Source organism: Myotis lucifugus, unplaced genomic scaffold (genome assembly GCF_000147115.1).
Source record: "Myotis lucifugus unplaced genomic scaffold, Myoluc2.0 scaffold_283, whole genome shotgun sequence".
Lineage (NCBI taxonomy): Eukaryota > Metazoa > Chordata > Mammalia > Chiroptera > Vespertilionidae > Myotis > Myotis lucifugus.
The window spans coordinates 31,057-58,750 of record NW_005871331.1 but is presented as its reverse complement, the minus strand read 5'-3'; the positions used below and the strand labels follow the sequence as shown (position 1 = coordinate 58,750).

The 27,694-nt window shown below is 38.6% G+C and overlaps 1 protein-coding gene across 5 annotated transcripts; it reads left to right on the top strand.

Moving 5' to 3' along the window:
• Nucleotides 1-743: 743 nt before the first annotated feature.
• On the top strand, nucleotides 744-27,694 carry CTNNB1 (catenin beta 1). 5 transcript variants are annotated; one of them, XM_014465217.2, is made up of 17 exons: nucleotides 744-841; nucleotides 1,307-1,354; nucleotides 14,392-14,452; nucleotides 14,890-15,120; nucleotides 15,320-15,573; nucleotides 15,689-15,927; nucleotides 16,015-16,216; nucleotides 17,528-17,672; nucleotides 20,594-20,697; nucleotides 20,776-21,114; nucleotides 21,352-21,510; nucleotides 23,361-23,480; nucleotides 24,192-24,342; nucleotides 24,432-24,553; nucleotides 25,472-25,532; nucleotides 26,398-26,618; nucleotides 27,098-27,693. In XM_014465217.2, exons 3-16 carry the CDS (start codon nucleotides 14,440-14,442, stop codon nucleotides 26,604-26,606), a joined length of 2,349 nt encoding a protein of 782 aa, XP_014320703.1. In that variant the 5' UTR covers nucleotides 744-841; nucleotides 1,307-1,354; nucleotides 14,392-14,439; the 3' UTR covers nucleotides 26,607-26,618; nucleotides 27,098-27,693. The 5 variants fall into 5 exon arrangements, with proteins under 5 accessions (XP_014320703.1, XP_014320702.1, XP_006099803.1 ...); XM_014465216.2 differs by having other exon boundaries at nucleotides 26,939-27,693; XM_006099741.3 differs by having other exon boundaries at nucleotides 26,398-27,694.

The following is a 27,694-nucleotide window of genomic DNA, read 5'->3' as shown; positions in this document are numbered from 1 at the left end:
CCCTCTCCAATCCCATTTCAAGTGCCCCACTCTCTTATTTTTCCAGTAAATACTTCAATTCCAGCAGTCCATCAACCCCGCTGGAACCTATAGTCTGTCTGTCTATCCACCCATCTAATCTTTTCAGTATCCCTCACTTCAACCCAGCTGAAATTTCACCTTGAGTTATAATCACTTTTTTATACACACAACAACCTGTCTCTCCCTGGCTTCATGCCCAGAGGTCCCTGGGCTATATTAGTTTACCCTCTTTTATGACTATACTTTTTTCTCTCTTCTCAAACCTTCCAACACCTCCTCCATCATTCTCACTCTCATCTTACGCCACTGCTTTCTATTTCACTAAACATATTGAATAGGAAGAATTCTTGCACGCTTCCCTATCTGTGACTGTGTTCTTAACCTTCTCCTCTGTCACTGTGGATGAAATGCAGTGTTCCAAGATAAGGAGAACCAGAATGTAAGCTCAAAAAAGACAGGGATTTTTTGTCTGTTTCCTTCACTGTTTTATTCCTAATACTGAGAATCATGGCACATAGTAGTTGGTAAAGTAAATGTGTTGAGTAAATGACTTTTAAATCTTATCACCTCATTGTGGATCATTCCCAATAGCAACAAATATATTCTATGACTTCCACACTGAGGCCCTCCTGTTCACCCATTTTACTCTGTCAGATTACTCTCTTATTTGGTGTGTGGCACTTAGTCATTGTTGCAAGTAGTAATGTTTGTTTACTTGTTTTTCCTACCCTCCTCTCAGGGACTTCTCCTGATTTTGTATTCCTGGTACCCAAAACAGTGTCTAGAAGTTATAGGTGCTCAATAAAGGTTTGTTGAACAGGTAAATATTCTAGAACTGGGTAGTCTTTGTTTCCCTCTATCTAATGCCCATTTTTTTCTCTGTGCCCTTTACAGCTTGAAAAGGATATCCTATGGATGGTCTCTCTGCTTTCTGTTTTTTTCCCCCTTTAGTTTTTTCCATTATAGCAAAAAAACCCAGCTTTTTAAAAACTCAAATGGGATCTTGTGATTCACCTGTTTAGAGCCTTTCCTGGACTTCCAGTGGCACTGAGAATAAATAAATGCATTTCTTGCCAAGGGCTAGAGAGCCCGTGTGATCTGCCTGTTTTCAACCTTACCTTGTTGCACTCACCCTTTCCCATTATAGTTGAATCCCTCTGTCTCAAGGTTTAGTTGTTAAAAGATGATCAGGTCTTTCATGACGCTGGGCTTTTTGCACATGCTATTTCTTGTTTATGGAATATTCCTGCTCATTACATACTGTCTCTTTTGCATCCTTCTTCAGGTCTCAGTTTGAAGGTTACCAACCTCAAGAAGCCTGTGGGGGCTCAAAGTTAAGACCTTTCACTTGTTCTTATGTCATTCCATTCCCTTCTTCCACTTGTTACTTATGCACTTACCGTTTTTTTGTAATTGTTTATTCAGTTGTCTGTCTCCTTATCAAGAACACAAGTACCATTTCTGTTTTAATCACCACTGTATACCCAGAATCTATTATACCTCCTCCTGGCATGTGGCAGTTGCATAAACATTTGTTGAATAAATTAATGAAATCTGTACATACATTGCATTTATGCTATTGGAATTGCTGTGTCCTGGAACTATTGAGTAAATACAGGAATTGTGGGAAAGCTTTTTTGTGGAACAGAAAAATCTCTTTTGATTAATATCAGAATTTGGTAAATTGAGAAAACAATATCACCACAAGGGTCATGCATATATAGTGCCAGGTTATGACTCATTTATTGGTGTGTTTTTGGAATCATAGTAGAAGAGAGATTTAGAGTTGCCTCTTGAAGTTCTTTGTATTGAGATAATGAAAGCAGGCACATTTTGAAAATAAAAGCTTCCTAGCCAGCTAGCTCTACTTTCTGAAATACTCTATTACTCTTCCTAAATATAAGAAAGCCTCATAATTATGAGGTCTGTTACTATGGTAAGGCTGTCAAAGACAGTAAAATGTCCGTCTCTTTGTGAGAGTAACATAAACTTGATATGCCTAGCCCAGTGATGGCGAACCTTTTGAGCTCGGCGTGTCAGCATTTTGAAAAACCGTAACAACTCTGGTGCCGTATCACATATAGAAATTTTTTGATATTTGCAACCATAGTAAAACAAAGATTTATATTTTTGATATTTATTTTATATATTTAAATGCCACTTAACAAAGAAAAATCAACCAAAAAAATGAGTTCGAGTGTCACCTCTGTCACGTGTGTCATAGGTTCGCCATCACTGGCCTAGCCCATGGGGACAGAGGTTGTTGAAGATTAAGTAAGGCTCTGTGTTGTCTTAATGAATAGCTGCTTCTAAAGGAGCTGGTGCTCAGGTTACTCTGTGGTACCAGGTTTTTGGTTGTTTTTTGTTTTGTTTTGTTTAAACTTGGGTTACTATTGTTATATATAGAGTGGATCATATAATTTGTCTAGAGCTTTGCCGGGGTAGCCATGTCAGCAACATGTATGACGCTTAAAAAATAACAAAAACAATGCCAGCCCTCACCAGTTTGGGCTAAGTGGATAGAGCATCAGACCTTGGACTGAAGGGTCCCCAGGTTTGATTCCGGTATTAGGCATGTATCTCATTTGCAGGCTGGATTCCCCGACCCTGGTTGGGGCATGTGCGGGAGGTGACCAGTCGATGTCTCTCTCACATCAGTGTTTCTCTCTTTCTCCCTCCCTTCCACTCTCTAAAAATCAATGTAAAAAATATCGTAGGGTGAGGATTATCAAACAAACAAAATAAAATACAATGACAGGGGTCCTATCCCAGCTTTACTGATATAATTACCATGGGGATGGAGCCTAGTCATGGGTATTTTTAAAAGTTACATTAGATTTATTGGAAGGATCTGGTTGCCAGTTTAAAGGGTTCTTCAAGCAAGCTTGGAAATCTTTACAGTAAATAGTAGTCCTCCTTACATGCAGTTTTGCTTTCTGTGTTCTTGGTTACATGATCCAAAAATATTAAATGGGGAAATTCCAGAAGTAAGAAATTTGTGAGTTTTAAATTATGCACCCTTCTGAAGTAGTGATGTAACCTTGCATTGTCCTGCTCCATCCTGCCTGAGACATGAGTCACCCTTTGTCCAGCGTATCCACTCTGTATACTCTACCCGCTTATTAGTAACTTAGTGGCCATCTCAGTTATCAGATTGATTGTCACAGTATGGAGTGCTTGTGCTCAAGTCACCCTAGTTTTATTTAATAGCTAGAAGCCCGATGCACGAAATTCGTGCAAGAGTAGGCCTTCTCAGACCCTGTTTCGTCTGGAAGGTCGTTTGGATGGTCGTCCAGTCGATTTACATTTTACACTTTTATTATTATAGATGGCCCTAAAGCTCAAGATTAATGATACTGATAATTTGTACATGACAAAGAGAAGCCATAAAGCGTTTCCTTTAAGTGTAAAAACGTGAGAGTTCTCAGCTTAATAAGGAAAGAAAAAAATTGTATTCTGAGGTTGCTAAGATATATGGTAAGAACAAATCTTGTATGTGTGAAGTGAAGGAAAAAGAAATTCGTGTTGGTTTTGCTGCATCTCAAACTGAAAAAGTTGCAGCCACTGTGAGTGATAAGTGCCTAGCTAAGGTGGGAAAGGCATTAAATTTGCAGGTGGAAGACATGGAAAATGTGTTCCGATTGATGGCAACTCCTTGGGCCAGAAAGCATTGAGCCTATACGAAAACTTCAGCGAGGGATCCCCTGAAACAAATGACACCAAGTGATGAATAGGTTTGGACTGAGAAATATAAAAATTACTGGAAAGACTGCGTCTGCCGATGCAGAAGCTGCTGCCACATTTCTGGCAGAGTTGAAGTTTAGTAACTCTATGGTTTCAGGCATCTACTGGGGGTCTTGGAACTTATCCCCTGCTGATAAGGAGGTATTAAGTACTGTATTGAGGCCATATTCTGGTTTAGTACTTTCCTGGTTTTAATGGCCTGGTATTTTTCTGCAAATACATGATCTTGATGTGGCTTTCGCATGCCATTTGTTCTCATTTATCTTTTACACAAACCAGTTTTTTAAAATACTGTAGAAAAAAGGTGTTTGACCTCTCTTGGTAATATATCAGCCCACTTAAAAACCCTTTTGCTTACTGGTGGTCACATTTAGGTTTAATGTACTTAATTAAAATATAAATTAACTTGCCTTTAGTTTTCAGTAGAAGTATGTATTAAATAGTTGAGGGGGTTGGCCAACTATTGGCCATCAACTGTTTTTGTATGGTCTGCGAACTAAGAATGGTTTTTATGGTTTTTTTTAATGGCTGATAAAATATCAAAGGAAGGATAATATCTCATGACACATGAAATTTCAAGGAACTATATTTGCAATTTCAGTGAATACAGTTTTATTGGTGTGCATAATTGTGGCTGCTTTGTACTATAACAGCAGAGTTGAGTAGTTGCAACAGAGCTTATGCTCTACAAAGCCTGAAATATTTACCCTCTGGCTCTATTCAGAAGGTTTGCGCTGACCTCCCTTCTAGATGAGACACTTTCTTCCTCCACGAGTCTTTCATGTTCCTAAAGGCACTTACGAAGTATCTTAGGTTGTATGTAATTGTTGGCTCTCTAACTCATATTACATTTTATTTGCTCTACTTTTTGAACATTTTTCTTACTGGTACATTCAGTCCCTCAAATATTTAAAAGCTTTATATGTGCTCAGTACTTTGGAAACAATGAGGAACTAAAGGTATAGTCCCAGCCATCCCACAGTTCATTCATTGAGCTTAATTTTTTTTTTTTTAATGTCAGCGTTCTTGGTAACAAGTGGAGAAAAGGAATGTCATTGTTTATATGGGATATAAAGCAATGCATTACTGCTAGAAGTCATTTGAGTCCCTGCCATTAATTATGCCTATATCCTAAACCTAGAGATTAACATCTAGAAACTTTCTTGAAATAAAATCTTAACATTTTCTTGGCATAATATACTCATGTTTGAAAATTCTACATTTCTTGTCAGCAGTAGTACTATAACTAGGCACAAAGTAAAAGTATGGAGTTGGTAATCATTCAAATCTTAGCAATATACATATATGTTTATTTTTGTGTGTGTTTATGTGTTTTTGCTGTGGTCACTGTTCAGAGAAAGTAGTTCTTTAGTAGTACATATGATACTTTTATCTAAAAATTGCTAACCCTTCTCTTGGATTTATCTGCAATATTGACTGTTCAATACTATTTGCCTATAACTTTTGGGGGTATGATTTGATTAAAAGGGCACATGACACAACTACACAGACCTGGGTTTGAATTTCAACTGAGCAGTTTATTAGCCATACTCGTATATTATATACTCTTACATTAACTGCTGCTAGTCAGTTTTTTCATCTGATAATTTGGGAAATTATCAGCAGGGGAAGATTCAATAAGATAACATTAGGCTTAGAACTGAAGTTGCTAGGCATTTAATTGTGCCACCTTGTTAGATATGTCAAGGGTGAAATTAGATGGTTACCTGATATTACAAGGCAACATCCTAAAATTATGCTGTAAAAGATACTATTTAAGCCCTAACCGGTTTGGCTCAGTGGATAGAGCATCAGCCTGAGGACTGAAGGGTCCCAGGTTCGATTCCGGTCAAGGGCATGTACCTTGGTTGCGGGCACATCCCCAGTAAGGGGGTGTGCAGAAGGCAGCTGATCGATGTTTCTCTCTCATCGATGTTTCTAACTCTCTATCCCTCTCCCTTCCTCTCTGTAAAAAATGAATAAAATATATTAAAAAGAAAAAGATACTATTTAAAACAATATAAGTAATTTGATGAGAAGGCTGGCATTACTTTGTAATGCAGTTGATTCTTAGAATACTGCCACTTTAATAGAATAAGAACTGAATGAAAATCTATGTAAATAACTAAAAAGTAGGGAATTTATAAAAGCATAATATGCAAATCAACCGAACAGCTGAACAACCTTACTGACGAAGCCAGGGCTGCGAGGGCCAAGCCCTTTGCACGAATTTCGTGCATCAGGCCTCTAGTTCATTGATATTAAATACAGTGCCATTTGCCTAAATATAAAAAAATTGCAATAAGTTTTATTTCCTTATTTTTAGAAAACATTGGTTATTTTTTAAAGAATAGGTCCTTTTTTCTTTTAGCAATTTGTTTTTGCCTTGAGGTACTAATCATTGGCTGAGTAGTTTTGCAGAAAGTCCATTTTATGCGTAGGAACATTTTCTTAATACTGTATCTCAGAGTTTGGCTAACATAATGGGGCTAAATGATATAAAATATTTTCTTAGACAAGTATTTCTAATACCTAACATATTCTATCCATTAGGTTCTGCAAATATATGCAAAAACTTTTAAAGTACGCAAATCCTTTAATACATATATGTTGAATATTTTTTCAGTGTGCCCCTTTTCATTCTTTTTAATGACTACAATAGTGATCCACTATGCCCCCTCACCTGGATGATTTACAGTAGCCTCCTAACTGGTCTCCCTGTTTTGCTTTTGTTCCTCACGGTCCTTTTTCCCCCCATACAGATGCTAGAGTAAACTTTAAAAAGCCCAAATCACAGGTCATGTTACTCCAGTGGCTTTCCAGCACACTTTAGATTTTATTTTACATCTTTATTGATGTGGTTCCCACCTCTCTTCATGGTTCCTTAACTTACTGCACTGGTAACCTCTTAGTACCTTTATGAAACAGCTCATTCCTTCCTTTGCACTTGTTCTCTGCATGGAATGTTCTGCCCTGTCTTTACCTGGCTAGTTCCTCCTCCTCTGCTCAAATGTCCCTCCCTCCCTCATTACCCACTCTACCTAGACTAGCCCCCCTCCTCCACCAGTCACTTATTCTCACCTTGTTTATTTTCTTCACAGTAGTTCTCACTCTTTAAATTGTTTTGTTTTTATTGCCTAGCTCTCCAACAGTAGAACGCAGACTTTACTAGATGTATGACTTTGATTCTTTCTCTCATTCACGGGTTATTGCAATGCCAGTAACAAAAGATGCTTAAATATTTTTTTAGTGGATGAATATATATTCCACTTAATGGATAAATTATTTCTTATTCATTCCCCTGTTGATAAGTACTAGGGTAATTTCCAGCCTTTTCTCTGTAAATGCTTTACTGTGCAGACATCTTGGCATGATTCTGTAAATATTTCTGCAGAATACATTTCTATTATAAAAATGGATTTTTTTTAAAAGCCAAAGGGTATTTACACCTACATTCAATGGATAGTGCCAGCCCACCCTCCAAAAAGTTTCTGCCAGTTGCACTATATTCTCATCAGCTATGGGCATCATTAATCTTTTCCATCTTTATCAGTCTGATAAGCAAAAACTACATGAGTTTAAACTCTTATGTGTATATTTATTGTTTTTTTTCTTTGAAATGATGTTTCCTGCCTTTCTCAGCTGTTTTTTTAATATTTGTCCTCAGATCTGTGTATACATATGAATATTAGCCTTTAATCTTATTTTATGTGTCTTATGTCCAGTGTGGCATTTAAAAAATTTTTACTGGATTTGTAACCCCCCCAGGAGTTAAAATTTTTATACACACACACACACACCTGCCTTTTCTTTTTTGGTTTCAGAGTTTCAAGTCATGCTTATACTGGGCTTTTGACCATGGTTTTATTTATGTATATACCACCCTTGCTTGTATATATCATATTTTATCTCATTTATTTTTTACATGTAAATATTTGACTAGTAATAGGTTTAATTTTAATATAAAGTAGGATGAAAAAGTAATCCAACTTTCACTTATTGAAATATCACCTTTTTCATTTATTAAATTGCCACATTATATCTGGGTGTTTTCTGATTACTATAGTTTTTTTATCCGTTCCTACCCCAATATTGCTATTCTTTAATTGCCGATGCTATTGATTTATATTGTGTCAGTATCTGATACAGAATTGGTTCCATCTTATACGTGTTTGAGGCTTTTTTTTTACTGTCATACCTCCATTCCAAATGTATTTCAAAATCATTACTCCTAAAGAAATCTGAGAGTATTGTTGGGAGTACATTGAATTTATAAACTAAGAGAAAACTGACATCTTTATATAGGACAAAATTTTCTACTCAAAAAGACCTTTTTATTATTGCTATTTTGAATGAAATATTTTTGTAATTATATTTTTCTGACTATCCTGTTTGTATTTAGGAAAGTAGTTTGCATATAATTTAACTGTTGCTTTTATTAAAAATGTAATTAAATTAAGAACTTTTCTGTGCAGCCTTTATCACACTGTAAAATCCACATAAAATGGGTATAAAGTGTCTTTAAAATGTTAACAAAAAGTGTTCTCAGCTTGAAAGTATTTAGCCAAGCATCATTTTGTGAACTCATTTTGAGAAACAGGATTCTCAATTCCAAGATGTGATAGCAACAAATCCTTCCACATAGCTATATTGCTTTATAAAATATATTTGTAGTCTGTTTAGCCTTCTATGACTGTTCCCTTTTTAGGGAAATGGAAATATTTTATCCTCATATTTGAGACTCAAGTTTGTAAGGTTTAGATGATTTGAGAAAATGCACATAAAGTACTCATGTCTTTTTTTTTTTTGTAACTCCATTTTGTTTTAAAAGATTGAAGTACAAAGGTTATTTTAAAATCATATTTGGAGTTTATTTTTATCTGAAATGTTCATATACAGCTATTTTCTTATTTTCATTGTTATTTTTGCTATGCAAAGTATAGAGAATAATGTCACAAACACCTGTGTACTCACCACCCATATTAACAGATGTAATTTTGCTGTATTTGTTTCATGTTTTTTTTTTAAAAAGCAAAAACTGCTGAAAAGTTGAAGCCATCTCTAATACCCTTTTCAGCCCTATTCCGTTTGCCCCCAATTATTAGGAAGTTAGTATGTATTTGTACTTTTACTACCTATGAATTGTTTTGTGTTTTTAACCTAAATGGCATACAATTATGTTTGGAAATTATAAAAATGTCCCTGTGTAGAAAAAGGCTATTTGGTATGTACCTTGAAGTAGCATGTGTTTTAAAATATTAATATATGCTGGAGAAAATCTGTCTGCTTTTTGTATAAAGTGAAAGTTTGTGGGGGTTTTTCTGAAGGATCGGGACTATTTTAGGATTGTGTCACTGATCATAAATTTATTGGTGAGACTAACATATCATAAATGTAAAGGATATTACCATAATCTAATTATTTTAAAGAGTAAAATCATATTCTCAGACATACACAGTTGGCCTGAATGTGTTATATAAGTGATCATTGAAGAGAATTCTTGAGTATGCCCTAACTGGTTTAACTCAGTGGATAGAGCATCGGCCTGCGGACTGAAGGGTCCAGGTTCGATTCCAGTCAAGGGCATATACCTTGGTTGTGGGCTCGATCCCCAGTAGGGGGTGTGCAGGAGGCAGCTGATTGATATTTCTAATTATCTACCCTACCCCTCCCTCTTCCTTCCTCTCTGTAAAAAATCAATAGAAATAGGTATTTTTAAAAAAATTCTTGAGTATAACATATACATATACTCCATAAAAATATAAAAGAAGATTACATCAAAAATCTGGGAAGCCAAAAAGCTACATATGTGTAGCAAAAAATTTTTAAGCATTCCATTTTCTCAGAATTCAGAAAAACTTGCAGTAGGGTGGTGACATATACATTAGATGGCTGGACAGAGCAATTAAAAAGTGTCTGAAATAACAGTTGATGCTGATAAGCCCTTGGTAAGCTGGCCATGGGTACAATAATACCTTCTGTGAAAATTGTATCAATTTATGCTCCATCAGTATATTGGAGCTATGTATCAAAGGCCTTAAAAGTTCTTACCCTTTAATCCAGTAGTTGAAGCAATCCCTGGGTGAGAGAAATTAAGAGAATTATTTGTATTGTTCAGCATTGTTTGAATAGCAAACGAAATGGGGAAGGACAAACTAAATATTCAAGAAGGACACATCATATGCTATACTACAGAGGATAAAGATTTTATAAGGGTCTACAACACATGGAATTGATTTTTATATTAAAAGGATGCCTAACAGTAAGTTTAAATACCAAATATATCAAAATGTCATTGACTGCATATCATTATGGTAATGGCAAAGGAACATTTAATACTAAAAATATATATTACTTTATGGATAAGATAGAGAAGAGAATAAAATGAAGAAAGATCATTTGGGGAGCATTCTAATCCTTTCTAGCTATAGACAGTTCATGATTCTAATAGTCATTTTGCACCTACGTATTGAAAGATAATGCCAAAGGCATTAATGTTAGGTGTTTTGGAGGAACAAAAGTATTATTAGATACTAGAAGCCCGGTGCACGAATTCGTGCATGGGTGAGGTCTGGCTGGCCCGCCCCGATTGGGCGATCGAGGCTGGGCAGGTGGGCGGGGGGGAGGGGGTACTGCGGGAGATTGGCCGCCGCCCCCGCCCCCGCCCCCGATCTGGCCAGTTGGCTGGCCGCAGTGCGTGTCATAGTGAATGGTCGTTCTGGTCACTTAGGCTTTTATATATATAGATGTATTTTTTATTGGCTAATCTAGGAAGACTCCTCTCAGAACACATGCAGAGCTGAGGAGAAAAGTAAAAGCATAAAGGAAACTAGAGTGAGTTATGACTTAAAAATTAAGAACTTTACTTAATCCCTGAGGATATATCAAAAATTTACTATGCTCCTGAGCTAGAGTTGCATAGTCTTACTTTAAAGCAGAATAAACAACTGGCTTTGGGTCTTCCAGTGCAGATTATTGGAAAAGTGAATTTTTGGCATGAACTGCCAGTATAAAACTGGTTTTTATAATAGAGCTGCTTTGTTTTTATATAGCAAAGTTACTCCTAGTGAGTAATCCTCAAACTTCTTGAAATCCTAGTTAAATCTTAGTCATGGGAACTGCAGAAGTAACTTTAGTTTGAAATCTGTGTCATGTCAAGAATTATCATGTGGACTTTGACAAAAGCCCACTTAAAGCCGATGGTGAAGTAGAAGCTCCAGCCCTCCTCGTGAAATTGAGGGTCAGTTAGTCATGCTAATCTTGTATAATAATGTGGAATGGAAGAAAGTGTCCTTAATTTTTATAGCTGCATGAGGTACTACTGTATGTAATTTACTTTAAAGTCATTCTATAGGAAGGCACAAATATGGCATGATATTAATAGTTAAGTATAGGTGATGTGGTTGTTCATTAGACAGTTGTAGCTACTCTTCTGCATATTTGAAAATTTCCATAATAACAAAAGAAAAACCTGGCTTGCTTAAGTGTTCCTATTAGAAAAGCTGAAGGAAAAATTACTCATGGTAGTACTTTGAGTATAAGGTATGGTTCAGGATGAACTTACTATGTAGATAGAAATTATTACATATAAATGATATATATTTTTAAATCTTTATAGAGTTTAAATTAGAAATAGCAAGCTGAGTTTTGAGGTTTTCTTTACAAAAATATATAATTGAAAGCGTATGTTTAAGTAGCAAGAATTAAAAATAAAAGGAAGAATGCCTGTGTCCATTACCTCCTTAGACTGGATAAGTTGGCCATCCTGGCACCCTCTTCCATTTTCTAAGCACCACTTGGTGGTGACAAAACTGGCAGAACACAAAGTATTCTGTAGTGGTCTGTAGTTAGTGGTCACTTACATCAGGGAACATTTAACAAGTCATAATTTTTAAGCATTTCCCCCCTTTATCGTTATTGGTACTTAATAGACATTTCTCATTTTGTTTCATAATTCTTTCTGGAATACCTATTAGATGAAGCTTTGATTCCCTGGATCCATCTCCTTATTTCTTTTTCATATTTTGTGTCTCTTTCTCCTTTATACTCTAGGAGTTTGTTTTTTCAGCTTCAGTTATCTATTTAACTTTTTGAATTTTTAGTTTATTCTCTTCAAACTTTGTGAGAGTAGTAAATTGAAACATTCTGGTTTTTTCTCTATTTTTCAGTTGTCAAAAAAAGAAAAAGTCAGTTTTTCTTTGTTGAAGGTTTTCCTAAGTGTTCGGCAAGCCTTGCTTAAGTGGGAGCTTGTTAGGCCCTTAATGATTGGCAGGGTGTAGTGGAGGGTAGCTTGGCTGAGAGCTCTGGAGGGCTTTCTGTTGGGGCAAGATTCTGCCTTGGTTCTCTCTGGACAGTATATTTAATTTCCTTAGTAGATAATTCTCAGGATTTTTGTAAATTTGAATTTATCTGTAGAGCAGTGTAGGGAATGACGTGGTATATACTGTTGCTTCGGTAGAGCTTCATTTTCACTCCTACTGTGTACTTCCCCTCTGATTGACACCCTCCCTCACTTCCTAAAGTTGCAGTGAAGAGCAAAAGTATTTTCATGTATTTTGCATAAATTTTAGAATGCTATAAAAATAATAGTATTGAGAAGACCCTAACATACAAATGGATATTGTAAGTTTTGAACAAGAACTTGCTTTTTTCCATAAAATCATTGTAAATCATGGTCAGGTTACTAGGTCAGCCCACATAAATATGGCTAAAATATGCTGTCTTTGCAACACTAACAAGGAAACAATACTATCAATATTTTTTCCTTGAAGCCAGATATACCAGAGGGCTTCTTAAATAGCTGCACAGCCTATACATGTGACTAGTTGGTTTCTGAGCCCTGTGGCATTGGATAAGGAACAGCTCAGTATAGAACATGTTTTAAATCCCCTTTCCCAGAAATACACTGGGCGCTGCAGTAGGGACCCATTTTCCTGAGAGTTGGAAAAATGATTAAATAGCCAGTCACAAAGATACCAGTGAAATACAGCATCAGTGGACAGAGAACCTGGGTTCTTTCCAGCATAGTATATCTCAAAGTGTAGTCCGAGGATCATTCGCTGCATCCTGGAGTGTTAATTTAAAATGCTGGTTTCTGTGTCGCACTCCAGCCCTAATGACCTACAACATTCAACACACAATCCTGCTGAGTAAGTTAGAGTTGACCCGAGGACAACATGATCTTGAACCACATACACACTTACACACTGACTTTTCAGTTGACCTGCACAGTTCAAACCTGCATTGTCCAAGATCAGATGACAAATAGGAATCTACCTATAGATGCCGACTTAAGTTATATTCGGATTTTCAACTCTGCAGGTGGTCAGTGCTTCAACCCCCCTCATTGTTCAAGGATCCAACCGTATTTTATAATACAAGATTCTTACTGACTGGAATCACTGAACTTTACTCTTTTCTGTCCTTCACTTTGCCTTGTATATAAATTGTCAGTTGTTTCTTCTGTGGACATTGAAACAATGTCCACAATTCTTGTCAGCTTTAAGTGTCAAGTGATCTCTGTGGTGGTAAAAATCTAGTTCTGGAAGAGCAATTTTAGGGATAATCAATACATGCTCCTTTACCTAAGAAAATAGGACTTTGGAGGGCAGTTTCAAATTTCCTTAAACATATTAAACTCCTTTATACATTGATACAAACCAGTTCACACTTAAATATCTTAGTCCACATTTTTACATGTTGGTAACTCCAATAATTAATATATAATGAAGATGAACTTGTTTAGGGACAGACTTTGTAATAAAGGAAGTTTTATTGGGATTATCTGGCTATGAGCCCTTACATTGTTCTTATCTGCAAATAGTTCCCTGTGTGATTCATTGTTTTCCTAAATATTATGCAATAAAGCTAAAATACAGACATAGATGCTAAGATTGTTATACATATATATGAATGATTACATTTTTATATTGATCAAATAGCATTACAGTCAGTAGTACTTGTATTTATAATAAATCATTGCTACAAATTTAAACTTAGAAAAATTTTACTAAAAATCATGCTTTTGGTTTGAGTTGCAAACTTTTCATTTGAAAAATAACTTCTTAGTAAAAAATCCATTGCTCTGATTCAGTCACCAAAATTACTTTCTTGAAGGTATTTTAGATTGCATCATATTATAACAGAAAACAATTGATCCTTCAAATGAAAATTTGATGTTTTTTAAGAATCCCATTGGACTCCTGTCCAAAGAGGGTCTATGAATTTTTCAGTGAGAGTTAAAATGGGAGAGGCCTTTTGGAACCCAAGGAGGAGTTGATTTTGAATAGTTGCCTCCTACCCTTGGCTTTCATTATTAGAGCTCTTATGCTTTCTTCGTGATCTTCAATAATTATGCTTTCTGACATCCTGAATATCTGTAGTTTGTATTTCTATAAAAGGAAGTGCTTGTTAAAGAGGAGTTTTCACTGATAGGTTCAGCAGTGATGGAACTGTGGTTGAGGTGTCTGAGGAGACCATAGGGTCTGTGTTTCACTGTGTCACGTGGTAAAAGATGATTTGGGGCTTTTTGTGGCTCTAGTCCATGATGATTAACAAGCCATCCTAGTGACTTATAATTATTAAAATCAATTTTAAATCCTAATGACTTCTGCTTATCTCTTTTAGGGTATCTGAAGTACACCATACAACGTTTTTGAAAGTTTTGCGTGGACAATGGCTACCCAAGGTTTGTATAATGAGCCTTTAGTTACTGAATTGGGGCTCTACTTCGTTGCCATTAGCCTAGTCTGGCTCAGATCCCCCTTGCTTTCCTCTCTCCCTGCTTACTTATCAGGCTACCTTTTGCTTCATTTTCTGCTCACTCCTAATGGCTTAGTGAACTAGCAAACAAGCCACCAGCAGGAGTCTAGTCTGGATGACTGCTCTGGAGCCTGGATGCAGTACCACTCTTCCACTGATTCAGTGAGTAACTGTTAGGTGGTCCCCTCAGAGTGTAGATATTTCGTCACCAAGTGAATCCTGGCTATCATTCTTTTATTCTTGGCTGTCTTTCAAATTTAACTTTATTTCTAAAAATATTTCAATGGATCATATCACAAATTTTTTTAAAACTAAAATTAACATTCCTGTGGTAGTAATGCTGATACTATTTGGTTTTTATAGCTGATCTGATGGAGTTGGACATGGCCATGGAGCCAGACAGAAAAGCGGCTGTTAGTCACTGGCAGCAGCAGTCTTACCTGGACTCTGGAATCCATTCTGGTGCCACCACCACAGCCCCTTCTCTGAGTGGTAAAGGCAATCCTGAAGAAGAAGATGTGGATACCACCCAACAAGTCCTGTACGAGTGGGAACAGGGATTTTCTCAGTCCTTCACTCAAGAACAGGTAGCGGGTAAGAGTATTACTGCCTTACTGGGAGTCACCATGCAGCTTTGAGAATTAGTTACTCTACAAGCTAAGGCGTAATGCTAGCTTAAAATGGTGTGGTAAAGAAAAGGGAGTGATTGCAATGTCACCTTCACTGTTTAGAACAGCAGATATTCAGGGGATGCTGAACTGTGGGTAGTGAGTATTGAATTTACCCTTTCCAGATATTGATGGACAGTATGCGATGACGCGAGCTCAGCGGGTACGAGCTGCTATGTTCCCTGAGACATTAGATGAGGGCATGCAGATCCCATCTACACAGTTTGATGCCGCTCATCCCACCAACGTCCAGCGTTTGGCTGAACCGTCACAGATGCTGAAACATGCTGTTGTAAATTTGATTAACTACCAAGATGATGCAGAACTTGCCACACGTGCGATCCCAGAACTGACAAAACTGCTGAACGATGAGGACCAGGTTAGCGATGACACGGCGAGCTTTTTAATCTGCTTTGAAGGAAGGAGTCGCAGAATGTCTACCTAATGTTCGTGTTTGAAGACTAATGCTGTCTCTTAATTCCTGTACATTATAGGTGGTGGTTAATAAGGCTGCAGTTATGGTTCATCAGCTTTCTAAAAAGGAAGCTTCCAGACACGCCATCATGCGTTCTCCTCAGATGGTGTCTGCTATTGTACGTACCATGCAGAATACAAATGATGTGGAAACAGCTCGTTGTACTGCTGGGACCTTGCACAATCTTTCCCATCATCGGGAGGGCTTGCTGGCCATCTTTAAGTCTGGGGGCATTCCTGCCCTGGTGAAGATGCTTGGGTAAGAAAACGTGGTCAGAATGTTCAAAGCTTCAAGGAGAAGAATGCAATCACACCATTTCTGATGAGGCTTTTTTCTTCTCCTCAGCTCACCAGTGGATTCTGTATTGTTTTATGCCATTACAACTCTCCACAACCTTTTATTGCATCAAGAAGGAGCTAAAATGGCAGTGCGTTTAGCTGGTGGGCTGCAGAAAATGGTTGCTTTGCTCAACAAAACAAATGTTAAATTCTTGGCTATTACAACAGACTGCCTTCAGATTTTAGCTTACGGCAATCAAGAAAGCAAGGTAAAAGAATGTTCTAAATATCGTTGTCATGGAGCATTGGAGACCCCCAATGTCATGCCCTCTGTGGACTCTTGGGAATTCATTGTATGCCTCACCCTTAGTATAGATCCTAGAAAAGTTAAACATCTCGGTTTCTTTAAATATTTGAGTGTCTGTGTGTAAAGGACTGAGCCAGGCAATAGGGATATAGCAGGCAGGCTTCCCTTATGCAATGGTTCTCAACCTTCCTAATGCCGCGGCCCTTTAATACAGTTCCTCATGTTGTGGTGACCCCCAACCATAAAATTATTTTCGTTGATACTTCATAACTGTAATTTTGCTACTGTTACGAATCATAATGTAAATATCTGATATGCTATATGTTTTCCGATGGTCGCGACCCACAGGTTGAGAACCGCTGCTAGAGCTTTCATTCTTGGGTGGGAGATAGACACTGAAATAATAGCCAAGTTACTATTTAATTCATGTGTTAGGAGAAAGTAGGGGCTATGAGAAAACATAAGTGAACCACACCCAGTTCTGAGGGTTCAGGGAGACCTCTTGGAGGAATAATAGTTGAGTTCAGCTCTCAAGGATGAGAGAGATTGACTAAGTGAAGGTCATGGACAGGAAATGGCATCTTTGAAAGTCCTACTGAAGGAGGAACATGGCTAATTTTGGAAATTCAAGAAAAGCAAAAAGTGACTAAAAGCAAAGGTCTGAGGTAGGACTACTGAGATAGAGTAGGTCCCACAGGGCGTGGTAGACCATGCTAAAAGAGCAGTGTGAGGCAGTCAAGTAAGTTTCAGCAGAGGCATGAAGTGATAAGATTTGTTTTTAGAAAATTGGGGTAGAGTTGGGAGGTGGGAGTATGTAGAGAAGTAAAGGGCAATAATGGATGCTTATGGTGTATCATCTCTGTAAGGTAGATATGATAGGAAAAGCAATGAACCAAATCATTAGGAGTTTAAGTGCCTACTCTGGTGTAAATTTTCAACAAATGAGCTTTGATATAATTTTCATAACTGGGCATTACTGTTGCATACCAACATTGTTTCTTTTTTTCTCTTTTTCCTTTTGCTATGATTTGTGGGAAGAAGAAAATCGGGCCAGAGTTGCTATATTCTTGGGAGGACTAGGATGCCTGAATTTGAGTGGAATGCTATAGAAGGAGGGGTAAATAGGACCTCAGTATGAGAGTATGGGTTATGTGGTCCAGGAATACATATGAGTCAATGGCAAGCTGGCTGAAATTTTTGTATAGTAAGATATGATGGTAATATAATATGGCAGATTCCACAACTAACAATATATATATATATGTCCTTCTAGCTGATCATCCTGGCTAGTGGTGGACCTCAAGCTTTAGTAAATATAATGAGGACCTACACTTACGAGAAACTACTGTGGACCACAAGCAGAGTACTGAAGGTGCTGTCTGTCTGCTCTAGTAATAAACCGGCTATTGTAGAAGCTGGTAAGTATTCATGTCTATTCTCAGTTCTCATGTGCATAGCATCTGCAGTTCTAATTAGATTACCTTTCTTAGGAAAAGGTAATAGAACTTGACCTTAATGGGCTGCAAGTAGATGGTCCTTATTCAGTTTGCAGCCAAGATCATATTCAGACAAAGTTTGTGTTCTGCTACACACCTGCATTGGTGCTCTTTAAGCATAGTTTAGGCAGAGTTCTTACTAATCATAGAAAATGACAGTGAATACTTGGCTTGATAAAAGTTGTTTTTAATTTTGGTTTTAGGCAAATCTGCATTGCTAGTAGACCTGTGAATATATAGGAGAAATTATGTTACAACATGTTCTATTCGATTATAGTTGTATACAGCAAAGTGGTTTTCTTGATTTGCTAGTGGATGCTCATGAGCAGTGTTTTGCACTGGTATTCTGTAGACAGTGAGCAATGTTCTCATATGAAAAAGTTTTTTTCTTTTCCCTTTAAGTATTTTTAATGGAGCAGCTTGTATGTGTGCATGTTGGTGGCAGAGGAAGGGAGTAGGTGGTCTACACTAGGGCCTCTTGCTTTTCTCTATAAAGAAACAGTTACTCTTCAACTACCTAGCATCCTTTTTCCTTCCCATAACCCAGCTAACTACATGTATCTGGACTCAAACCAAGCTTCAAATTAAAACTGTAAGAGGAAAGATGCAAGGGCATTTAATAGAAAAAATTGGAAGTGCAGGGTTGGAAACACCCATTTTCTCACTTGTTGAGATTTTACTTGAGAATCTATGGGAGAGAAAGGTTTTACGATTGTTCAGGATAGCTGCTGGCAGTGCAACAATTGGCCTGGGGATGGACAAGTGTGCCTGGGTTCATAGAACAAGGATGTAAATTCTGCCAGCTATTCCAGAAATACTTGGAAAAATACAGAGTTTTAGACTTAATTTAACCAGAATTCCTGTGGTATTGAATCTGGAAATGTATGTGACTGGAGGCCTAGGAATATTCATTTTAAGAAGTTCCCCCAGTTATTCTGATATTCTAGTTTATTCTAAAAATATCAGTAGTACCTGTGTTTCAAGCACTATAATAAACACATGGTTTCCATTGGTTAACAAAACATACAAGTCTCTGTTTATTCTTACTGTCTAGTGAGGTTGATAGAAATACGCAGTGATTACAAATTGGAATGTGTGTTATGAGAAACAAACAGCAAATAGGAATACAGAATTAATGGGGTGGGGATTAAGAGAAAAGATTGCTGCATCCAGCTACTGAAGAGTCTGTATAATGAAAACTTAGTAACTGGGATGAATTGCTAGGTTACTGAGGTTGATGAGCGAGGCTGGATCATACCGGGAAGAACTTTCTTAGTCCCTATAAGATGTTTATTCATGCTTTATTTCAGCTTTGAAACTATAGGTGTAGAATGTTGAGGCCAGTTTGGAATGCTAGGTGGGATTCAGATTCCAAAGGGTTCCTTAACGTTATGCTGAAGAATTTGGCTATTATCTTATAGATAAGCTATTGATGGTTGTTGAGCAGTGGCATAGCATCACAATGGGGTGTTTGGAATATTAATACTACATTGTATGACAGTTTGGATGACCGTAGGCAAGCAGACCAGGCCTCTGAGATGTATTATAGGCTTCTTACAGGCTTCTAGGAATGAGGTGGTTTGGTATAAAGGACAACAAAGGATAAATGTTTAAAACTTATGAAAGAATACATGGAATGTGACAATGCAGAGGCTAAAAGTGGTATGTGGTGGGGAGATCATGAATACCATGACGATAAATGGAACTACCAGAATGGACTGTTTAATTTGAGGAACAAAACCATTAAAGAAGGTGACATACTCAGTGACTCAAATGTCAGTAGATAGCTGGAAATGTGTGGTACTAGAATACGGGGAGACTGGGCTACAGATTGGGGAGTTGCCTTATTAGTTACGGGGGGAAAGGCCTCAGTGAGGAGGGAGCTACCTCAAAGTCATCTGCATGGGACTTTAACCCTAGACCTGCTGAATCAGAATGTGTGTGTAAAGTCTGGTGGGCATCGAGTTAAGATCCACTTTCAGAGTTAAGCGTTATAAAGAAGGAGGGAGTGAAGTCTCGGAGGGAGAAAAGGTAGAAGGGAATCTAGTCACTTAACAAATACTGAGGGTCAGCCTTGCTCAGGTCACTATTTAGTAGCTGGAGCTACGAGGAAGGAACCAGGTAGGGATGACCTTTGTCTTGTTGGGGAGGTAAACTCAGAGTTGGGATAAATACTATGAAGGAAAAGTACAAGGTGCCATGAGAATTATGGCAAGTAGGTCTAACCTAATTTGAAGAAATAAAACATACCTGAAAAATTAACAAGGAAACAAGAGAAAGTATCTCACCACATTCAGAAGTGATTTTAGTAGGAGGGAGATGAAGTTAAGCCAGCATGTGGGGAATTGAGCTTCCATTAGACACCTGCCAGTGTAAATGTCCTTCATTAGGGTCCTAGGTGAGGGAAGGTTGTGAACCTTGGGAGTCAATGCCTTTATGCCGTCCCCAGTGAAAGTGTTCAGTGCATTCTTTCTGATTCTTCTTACCTAGGCATTTACATGCTCAGATGTCACCTTCATCTCGAGGTGACCTAATTATCCTACATGAAATTGTAATCCCTTGTTTTTTCCTATAGCACTTAATATCTGTCACACACATATACATAGTTTAGTTTATTAATTGTATATTTGTTTATTGTTTGCCTCCAACTAGACCACAAGCTCTATGAGATGAACTGGCAACTGGACAGTATCCTAGAAAATAAAAGGAAATAAAGGGTTTAGATGGAAGGGGGAATACACTTTGGCAATAAAGAGGAACACCCTCCAAGACTAGAGAAGACACGTAGTGCTGATAGAATTGTTAGCTAATGGCATTGCCTTAGATCTTTTTTCATCTTCTAGGTGGAATGCAAGCTTTAGGACTTCATCTGACAGATCCAAGTCAGCGTCTTGTTCAGAACTGTCTTTGGACTCTTAGGAATCTTTCAGATGCTGCAACTAAACAGGTAAATTCTGGGTAAGCTGGTGCCTTAGTGACAGAGTCAAGATGAGTGTGTACTGAGCATCTGTTTCTGTTTCCATAGGAAGGGATGGAAGGTCTTCTTGGGACTCTTGTTCAGCTGCTGGGCTCAGATGATATAAATGTGGTCACCTGTGCAGCGGGAATTCTTTCTAATCTCACTTGCAATAATTATAAGAACAAGATGATGGTGTGCCAAGTGGGTGGTATTGAGGCTCTTGTGCGTACTGTCCTTCGTGCTGGTGACAGGGAGGACATCACTGAGCCTGCCATCTGTGCTCTTCGTCATCTGACCAGCCGACACCAGGAAGCAGAGATGGCCCAGAATGCTGTTCGCCTTCACTATGGACTACCAGTTGTGGTGAAACTCCTACACCCACCATCCCATTGGCCTCTGATAAAGGTAATTTGCCAAAGTAGGTCACAGAATTAAAAATGAGCCACCTCTAGCTATTGGATGGTTGCTCAGCATGAGGGGTTGATGCATAGGAAGTATGGCTGGGATGGGGTTCTGAAGTGTTTGTGTAATCAGTGCTACTTTTAAGTGATATCAGTAATTTTAGTGTGGTGGGAATTTTAGGCTAGAAAATGGTTTTGTTGAGTTGTATGCCAGTTCTTTGTTGTTCTTTCTTATCTACAGGCTACTGTTGGATTGATTCGAAATCTTGCCCTTTGTCCAGCAAATCATGCACCTCTGCGTGAGCAGGGCGCCATTCCACGGCTAGTTCAGCTGCTGGTGCGTGCACATCAGGATACCCAGCGCCGTACATCTATGGGCGGAACACAGCAGCAGTTTGTGGTGGGTAAATCTTAATAGTGACACCGGACATAAATCCATCATTTGCTTCCTCCATTCTTTCCTGCCTGAAGGGCTGTTTGCTAATGGCTAGAAAAAACTGACATGTTTCTGTGGCTGCTGAGAAGATAAGTGGCCCCTAGTGATGTTTCCTATGACATCTCCTTTGCATCTTTGCATTATTAGGCTTACAGAGGGAGAGTGAGTTTAGGTACTTCATGCAGTGTTTTCTCATTTCATCCATACAAAGGAAGTAACAGCCATAATTTGAATTTAAGTCTGTTTGATTTCAGAGCCTCTTCTTCTCCATTACAACATGAGTGTTACCTTACAAATATTTAACACACCATTTACTGTCTTTTCCAAGGGTGGTTTAAACTATTTCCACAGACGTAAGATTGCCAACAGATTTTAAGAATAATAGCATTTCTGGAATCTTTACCCTTAAAGCAGCGGTTCTCAACCTGTGGGTCACGACCCCTTTGGCGGTTGAACGACCCTTTCACAGAGGTCGTCTAAGACCATCCTGCATATCAGATGTTTACATTACGATTCATAGCAACATTACAGTTATGAAGTAGCAACGAAAATAATTTTATGGTTGGGTCACAACATGAGCAACTGTATTTAAAGGGCCAGAAGGTTGAGAACCACTGCCTTAAAACTTTTGATGCCAAGTTTGCAGTCTTAAAACTAACTTCATTACAAGTAAAGACATTTCTGGACCCTCTGAATTTAAGACTCAGACCTTCAGAGAGTTCTCTTCTTTAATTCAGTTACTTTAGGAAATAAGGATGGACCTTCCCATAACAGATTTTGAGAACTCCTTCTTGCTAGTTGCTTTGTGTGTGCACTCACTCGGGGGCTTTGGCTTTCTCCATTCTTTTGGTATTGGCCTGTGTCTATGAAGTGGCTTATTAAAGTGCAAAGGTACCTTTTATTTTCAGTCTCTTTAGGAAAAAAGGTTTTGTTCTAAAAAATCAGTTGTGCCCGGCTAGTGTGGCTCAGTGGTTGAGACTGGACTCATGAACCAGGAGGTCATGGTAAAAATATATCATTTTAAAATACAGTTTCTAAAAGTAGCAGAATTATAACTTTTTTTTTATTTTTTTAATATATATTTTTATTGTTTCAGAGAGGAAGGGAGAGAGAGAGAAACATCAGTGATGAGAGAGAATCATTGATTGGCTGCCTTCTGCACGCCCCCTATTGGGGATCGAGCCCACAAGCTGGATGTGCCCTTGGCCCAAATTGAACCAGGGACCCTTCCCTCCGCAGGCCGATGCTCTATCCACTGAGCCAGACTGGCTAGGGCATTATAACCTTTTTTAAAATTCAGAAACAGGGAAGGCACATAGCACTTATTTTGCAAAAGCTAACGTTCTTCTCATACAGGCCTTTAGTTGAATAGTCTGGGGAGGTGAGGTGTGGATTTTCTGCTGGCAGCTCAGTAGAATTTTAGTAGTTGGTGATAAAACTTTGCTAAATTTTCACCAAATATACATAGGTGTATAAAAATGGAGCATATGAAAGAAAACATTGACATAGTCTGAGCATTGCTTTCTCGTCTTTCAATTTCCCTTTTACCTAGAGTGGTGGGTGCCCTCACTGCAAGAAAGTTCTGTGGGATTCAGAGGCGTATGGAAGCACTGTGTGGGGAAGGGCTGCTGCGTGGACTTAATGCTGGGCCATTCAACTTAATGGAATCCTCCTTTATTCCTGAACTGCAAATTCTTGAAAGCTTTGGGTGTATGGTGTGACTAGTCTAGTAATTGCTACTCAGAACAGAAAATCTTAGTTTAAAACTTTAGGAAGGAGAATGCCCTATTTATTAACCATGTTTCTTTTGGTAGGAGGGCGTCCGCATGGAAGAAATAGTTGAAGGTTGTACCGGAGCCCTTCACATCCTAGCTCGGGATGTTCACAACCGAATCGTAATCAGAGGACTGAATACCATTCCACTGTTTGTGCAGGTATGTTGGTTTTAAGTGAGGTGGTGTAGATTTGGGTTGTCATAATATTTCAGGATTTTAATAAGCAAATTTTCAGGAAATTAGAGACCAAAATAAGAGTACAGACATTTCATTTTTGTCTATCACCATTTATAAAATGACAGTACTCTGCCCATGTCCCCCTGCCAGAGCATGAAAAGTAGAACCTCAACGTGTGAGGTCCTTTATGTGGAATACATTTAATTTTATGAAAATTCCCTTCATTAAACACTTTGGAAAATAATTTAGAGAATACGGTCAAGTGCTACATAATGATATCTCTGTCATCAGTGGTGGTACCATAAGATTATAATGAACTGAAAAATTCCTGTCACCCCATGATATCGTACTGTTACAGCACAACATGTTACTCACGTGTTTGTGGTGATGCTGGTGTAAGCAAATCTATATATACCATTGTGTTACAAGTCCCCATAGTATTCAGTAGAGGAACGTGCTGTATAGGCATGTGGCCTAGGGGTGCAGTGGGCTGACCATCCAGGTTAGGGATGTGCTCTGGTGTTCACATGCACTGCTTAGACTTACCCCTTTGCTAACTAAGCAGGGCATGATGATGCTTTAATACAAGTAGTGCAAACGCCATTTATACTCACTTGGGAACGTTTGTACCACAATGTGGGGTGCTTGCTGTGCTTTAATTTAATTAGGCTTTCATGTGTGTTTTCTCCTTAGCTGCTTTATTCTCCCATTGAAAATATCCAGAGAGTAGCAGCAGGGGTCCTCTGTGAACTCGCTCAGGACAAGGAGGCTGCAGAAGCTATTGAAGCCGAGGGAGCCACGGCTCCCCTGACGGAACTGCTGCACTCGAGGAATGAAGGTGTGGGTAAGTAGAAGAGGGGCCAGGACCTCCAGCTGGTGCGTACAGTGATGCCTCCATTTTTCCTAAGAGCCTTTGTTTCTGTCCTCTCCTAGCAACGTATGCAGCTGCTGTTTTGTTCCGAATGTCTGAGGACAAGCCACAGGACTATAAGAAGCGGCTTTCAGTGGAGCTGACCAGTTCTCTCTTCAGAACAGAGCCAATGGCTTGGAATGAGGTAGGCAGTGCGAGTGCGTGTATTTGGTAGTTGGCCAGAGCAGTTCATGTTTTCCCTCAGAACACTAAGTATATGTGCATTGTTGCTGACTGTCCTTAGCTTGAATAGTCGTTCATCATGCTATGTGGGCAACAACTGAAGGAGAACTACAGCTTTCAAAAGCCTGCTCAGAACGAACTAACTGCTTACTTAACCTTAGAATTCACAGGGAGGGAGATGAAAATTATCAGAGTAAAGAGGCAATCATTAAACACTGTGAGTTGGGGGTCATTTTATCACTACATTTCTGGCTGAATTTCTATGAATTTTAGTGTATGTCCTCCACAGTTATTCATTGAAAATTAGGACTGTCAATTATGGTACATAGTAATATATAGTTGAAGGGAAAGAGATCCTACATATTATTCGTTAAAAAGAAATGCCAAACAGTGAGTGATGTGTTACTAGGTTTTTAACAGGCAGCCTTGACATGTTCCAACTTGAGCTCTGAACTTCTCCACCCACCTCCTCCCCAAACCTGTTCTGTCCTTATTTTCTCCGTCTCAGTTCATTGCAGCTTCCGCACAGGCTCAAGTCCTCTCTCATGTCATATGTCCTGTTGGGGGGAGACACTTTGCCTGTTTTGTTTTCTGTTGTATCTCTAGCACCTAGAACAGTGCCTGGCACATAGTAAGCACTTAATGTATATTTGCTAAAAGGATAACTTCGTGAATTTTTAAAATAATGTGTGCAATGGGAAAACATGTTTCTCTTGAGTATCAGTGGTTGATCTTCGTGGAGTGGAGTTTGACGTATCTATTACATGCTTCTATATTTTGAAGTAATTCTGTATTTTCTAAGTATTTCTGTAATGTTTAAGAGCGTACTTTAAGTTGAGAATCTTCATTTTGCTTCCTTGTTTTGTACCTATTTATCTAGACTGCTGATCTTGGACTTGATATTGGTGCCCAGGGAGAGCCCCTTGGATATCGCCAGGATGGTACGTGTCTCATGTTTCTCGATTAACTCTAGATCAGGCTTTATCAAAAGAGCTAGTTTGCTTACCTGGGAAGCCAATGTTGGCAGGAAAGCAAGCAGTGGCAGCAATTAAAGTCAGTTCTTCAACAGTATCACGCCACCAACACTTGTCTCTCCTGCCGGGTTTCTGCTTATTCTTTTGTGTGTGTGTGTTGTCAGAGAAGCTCTGTTACTGGGGTCTACAACCCACCCAGGAAGTGAGAGCGTGGGAAACTTGTGCCCCCAAGCTCAGGTCTGGGTGGGTATTTACCTAGTTGTATGATCGAGTTTTTCTGAAAAGCTAATTCACCTCTTGGTAATGGAGATGGAGCATGGGGTAGAAGACTACCAACAGCTATAACTATTCATATTAAATTTGTTTTTCATAAACAACTAAAGCCCATAGCTTCTTTCCTTGACAGACATATAACCTTTAAGATAACACATGTAGAAGTTCCGTTGGAAACGATATCTTGCATTTTCTCAGTACCTTTGTGGGCATCCCCTGGACTTCTCAACAGCTAGATCTGCCAGGCTTCCTTGCTGCCTCACCTCCTGCCCATGGCTTCTTGGTGCCTGGGTGGTCGTGTGCAGTGGGAGCTGCTCTTCCTCCTGAGGAACTTGTCTCTGGCTGGGGAAATGCAAAACGTTGAGGGTGAACTGAAGGCGGGACTAGCACTCCGTGGGTGGCCTGGCCTTGGGTGATTACTTGGCTGAAGAAAGCTAGAAGATGAAGGGGCTAGAGGAGTGCTTTCCAACAAGTACATAGTCCTCCGACGTCCCTAACCTCAGTGGTAACCTCTTTCTCCTCTCCCTTGCCCGTTTTGTTGCCACCCTGACTCCTGTAGATCCCAGCTATCGTTCTTTTCACTCTGGTGGATACGGTCAGGATGCCTTGGGAATGGACCCAATGATGGAGCATGAGATGGGTGGCCACCACCCTGGTGCTGACTATCCAGTTGATGGGCTGCCAGATCTGGGGCACGCCCAGGACCTCATGGATGGGCTGCCTCCAGGTGACAGCAATCAGCTGGCCTGGTTTGATACTGACCTGTAAATCATCCTTTAGGTAAGAAGTTAAAAAAGCCAGTTTGGGTAAAATACTTTTACTCTGCCTACAGAACTTCAGAAAGACTTGGTTGGTAGGGTGGGAGTTGTCTAGACCGATTTGTAAATCTGCCACAAAAAAACACACAAAACAGCTACATACATACTTTGAAAGGAGATGTCTTAGAGCATTTGAATGTTCTCAGATTTCTGGTTGTTACGTGGTCATGTGTGGAAGTCATTAACTTTAATGTTTTTTGCCACAGCTTTTGCAACTTAATACTCAAACGAGTAACATTTGCTGTTTTAAACATTAATAGCAGCCTTTCTCTCTTTATACAGCGGTATTGTCTGAACTTGCATTGTGATTGGCCTGTAGAGTTGCTGAGAGGGCTCGAGGGGTGGGCTGGTATCTCAGAAAGTGCCTGACACACTAACCAAGCTGAGTTTCCTATGGGAACAATTGAAGTAAACTTTTTGTTCTGGTCCTTTTTGGTCGAGGAGTAACAATACAAATGGATTTTGGGAGTGACTCAAGAAGTGAAGAATGCACAAGAATGGATCACAGGATGGAATTTATCAAACTCTAGCCTTGCTTGTTAAAATTTTTTTTAATATCTGTAATGGTACTGACTTTGCTTGCTTTGAAGTAGCTCTTTAATTTTTTTTGCAGTAACTGTTAGTTTTTTAAGTCTTGTAGTCTTAAGTTATAGTGAATACTGCTACAGCAATTTCTAATTTTTAAGAATTGAGTAATGGTGTAGAACACTAATTCATAATCACTCTAATTGTAATCTGAATAAAGTGTAACATTGTGTAGCCTTTTTGTATAAAATAGACAAATAGAAATGGTCCAATTAGTTTCCTTTTTAATATGCTTAAAATAAGCAGGTGGATCTATTTCATGTTTTTGATCGAAAACTTTATTTGGGATATGTATGGGTAGGGTAAATCAGTAAGAGGTGTTATTTGGAACCTTGTTTTGGACAGTTTACCAGTTGCCTTTTATCCCAAAGTTGTTGTAACCTGCTGTGATTCAATGCTTCAAGAGAAAATGCAGTTATAAAAATGGTTCAGAATTAAACTTTTAATTCATTC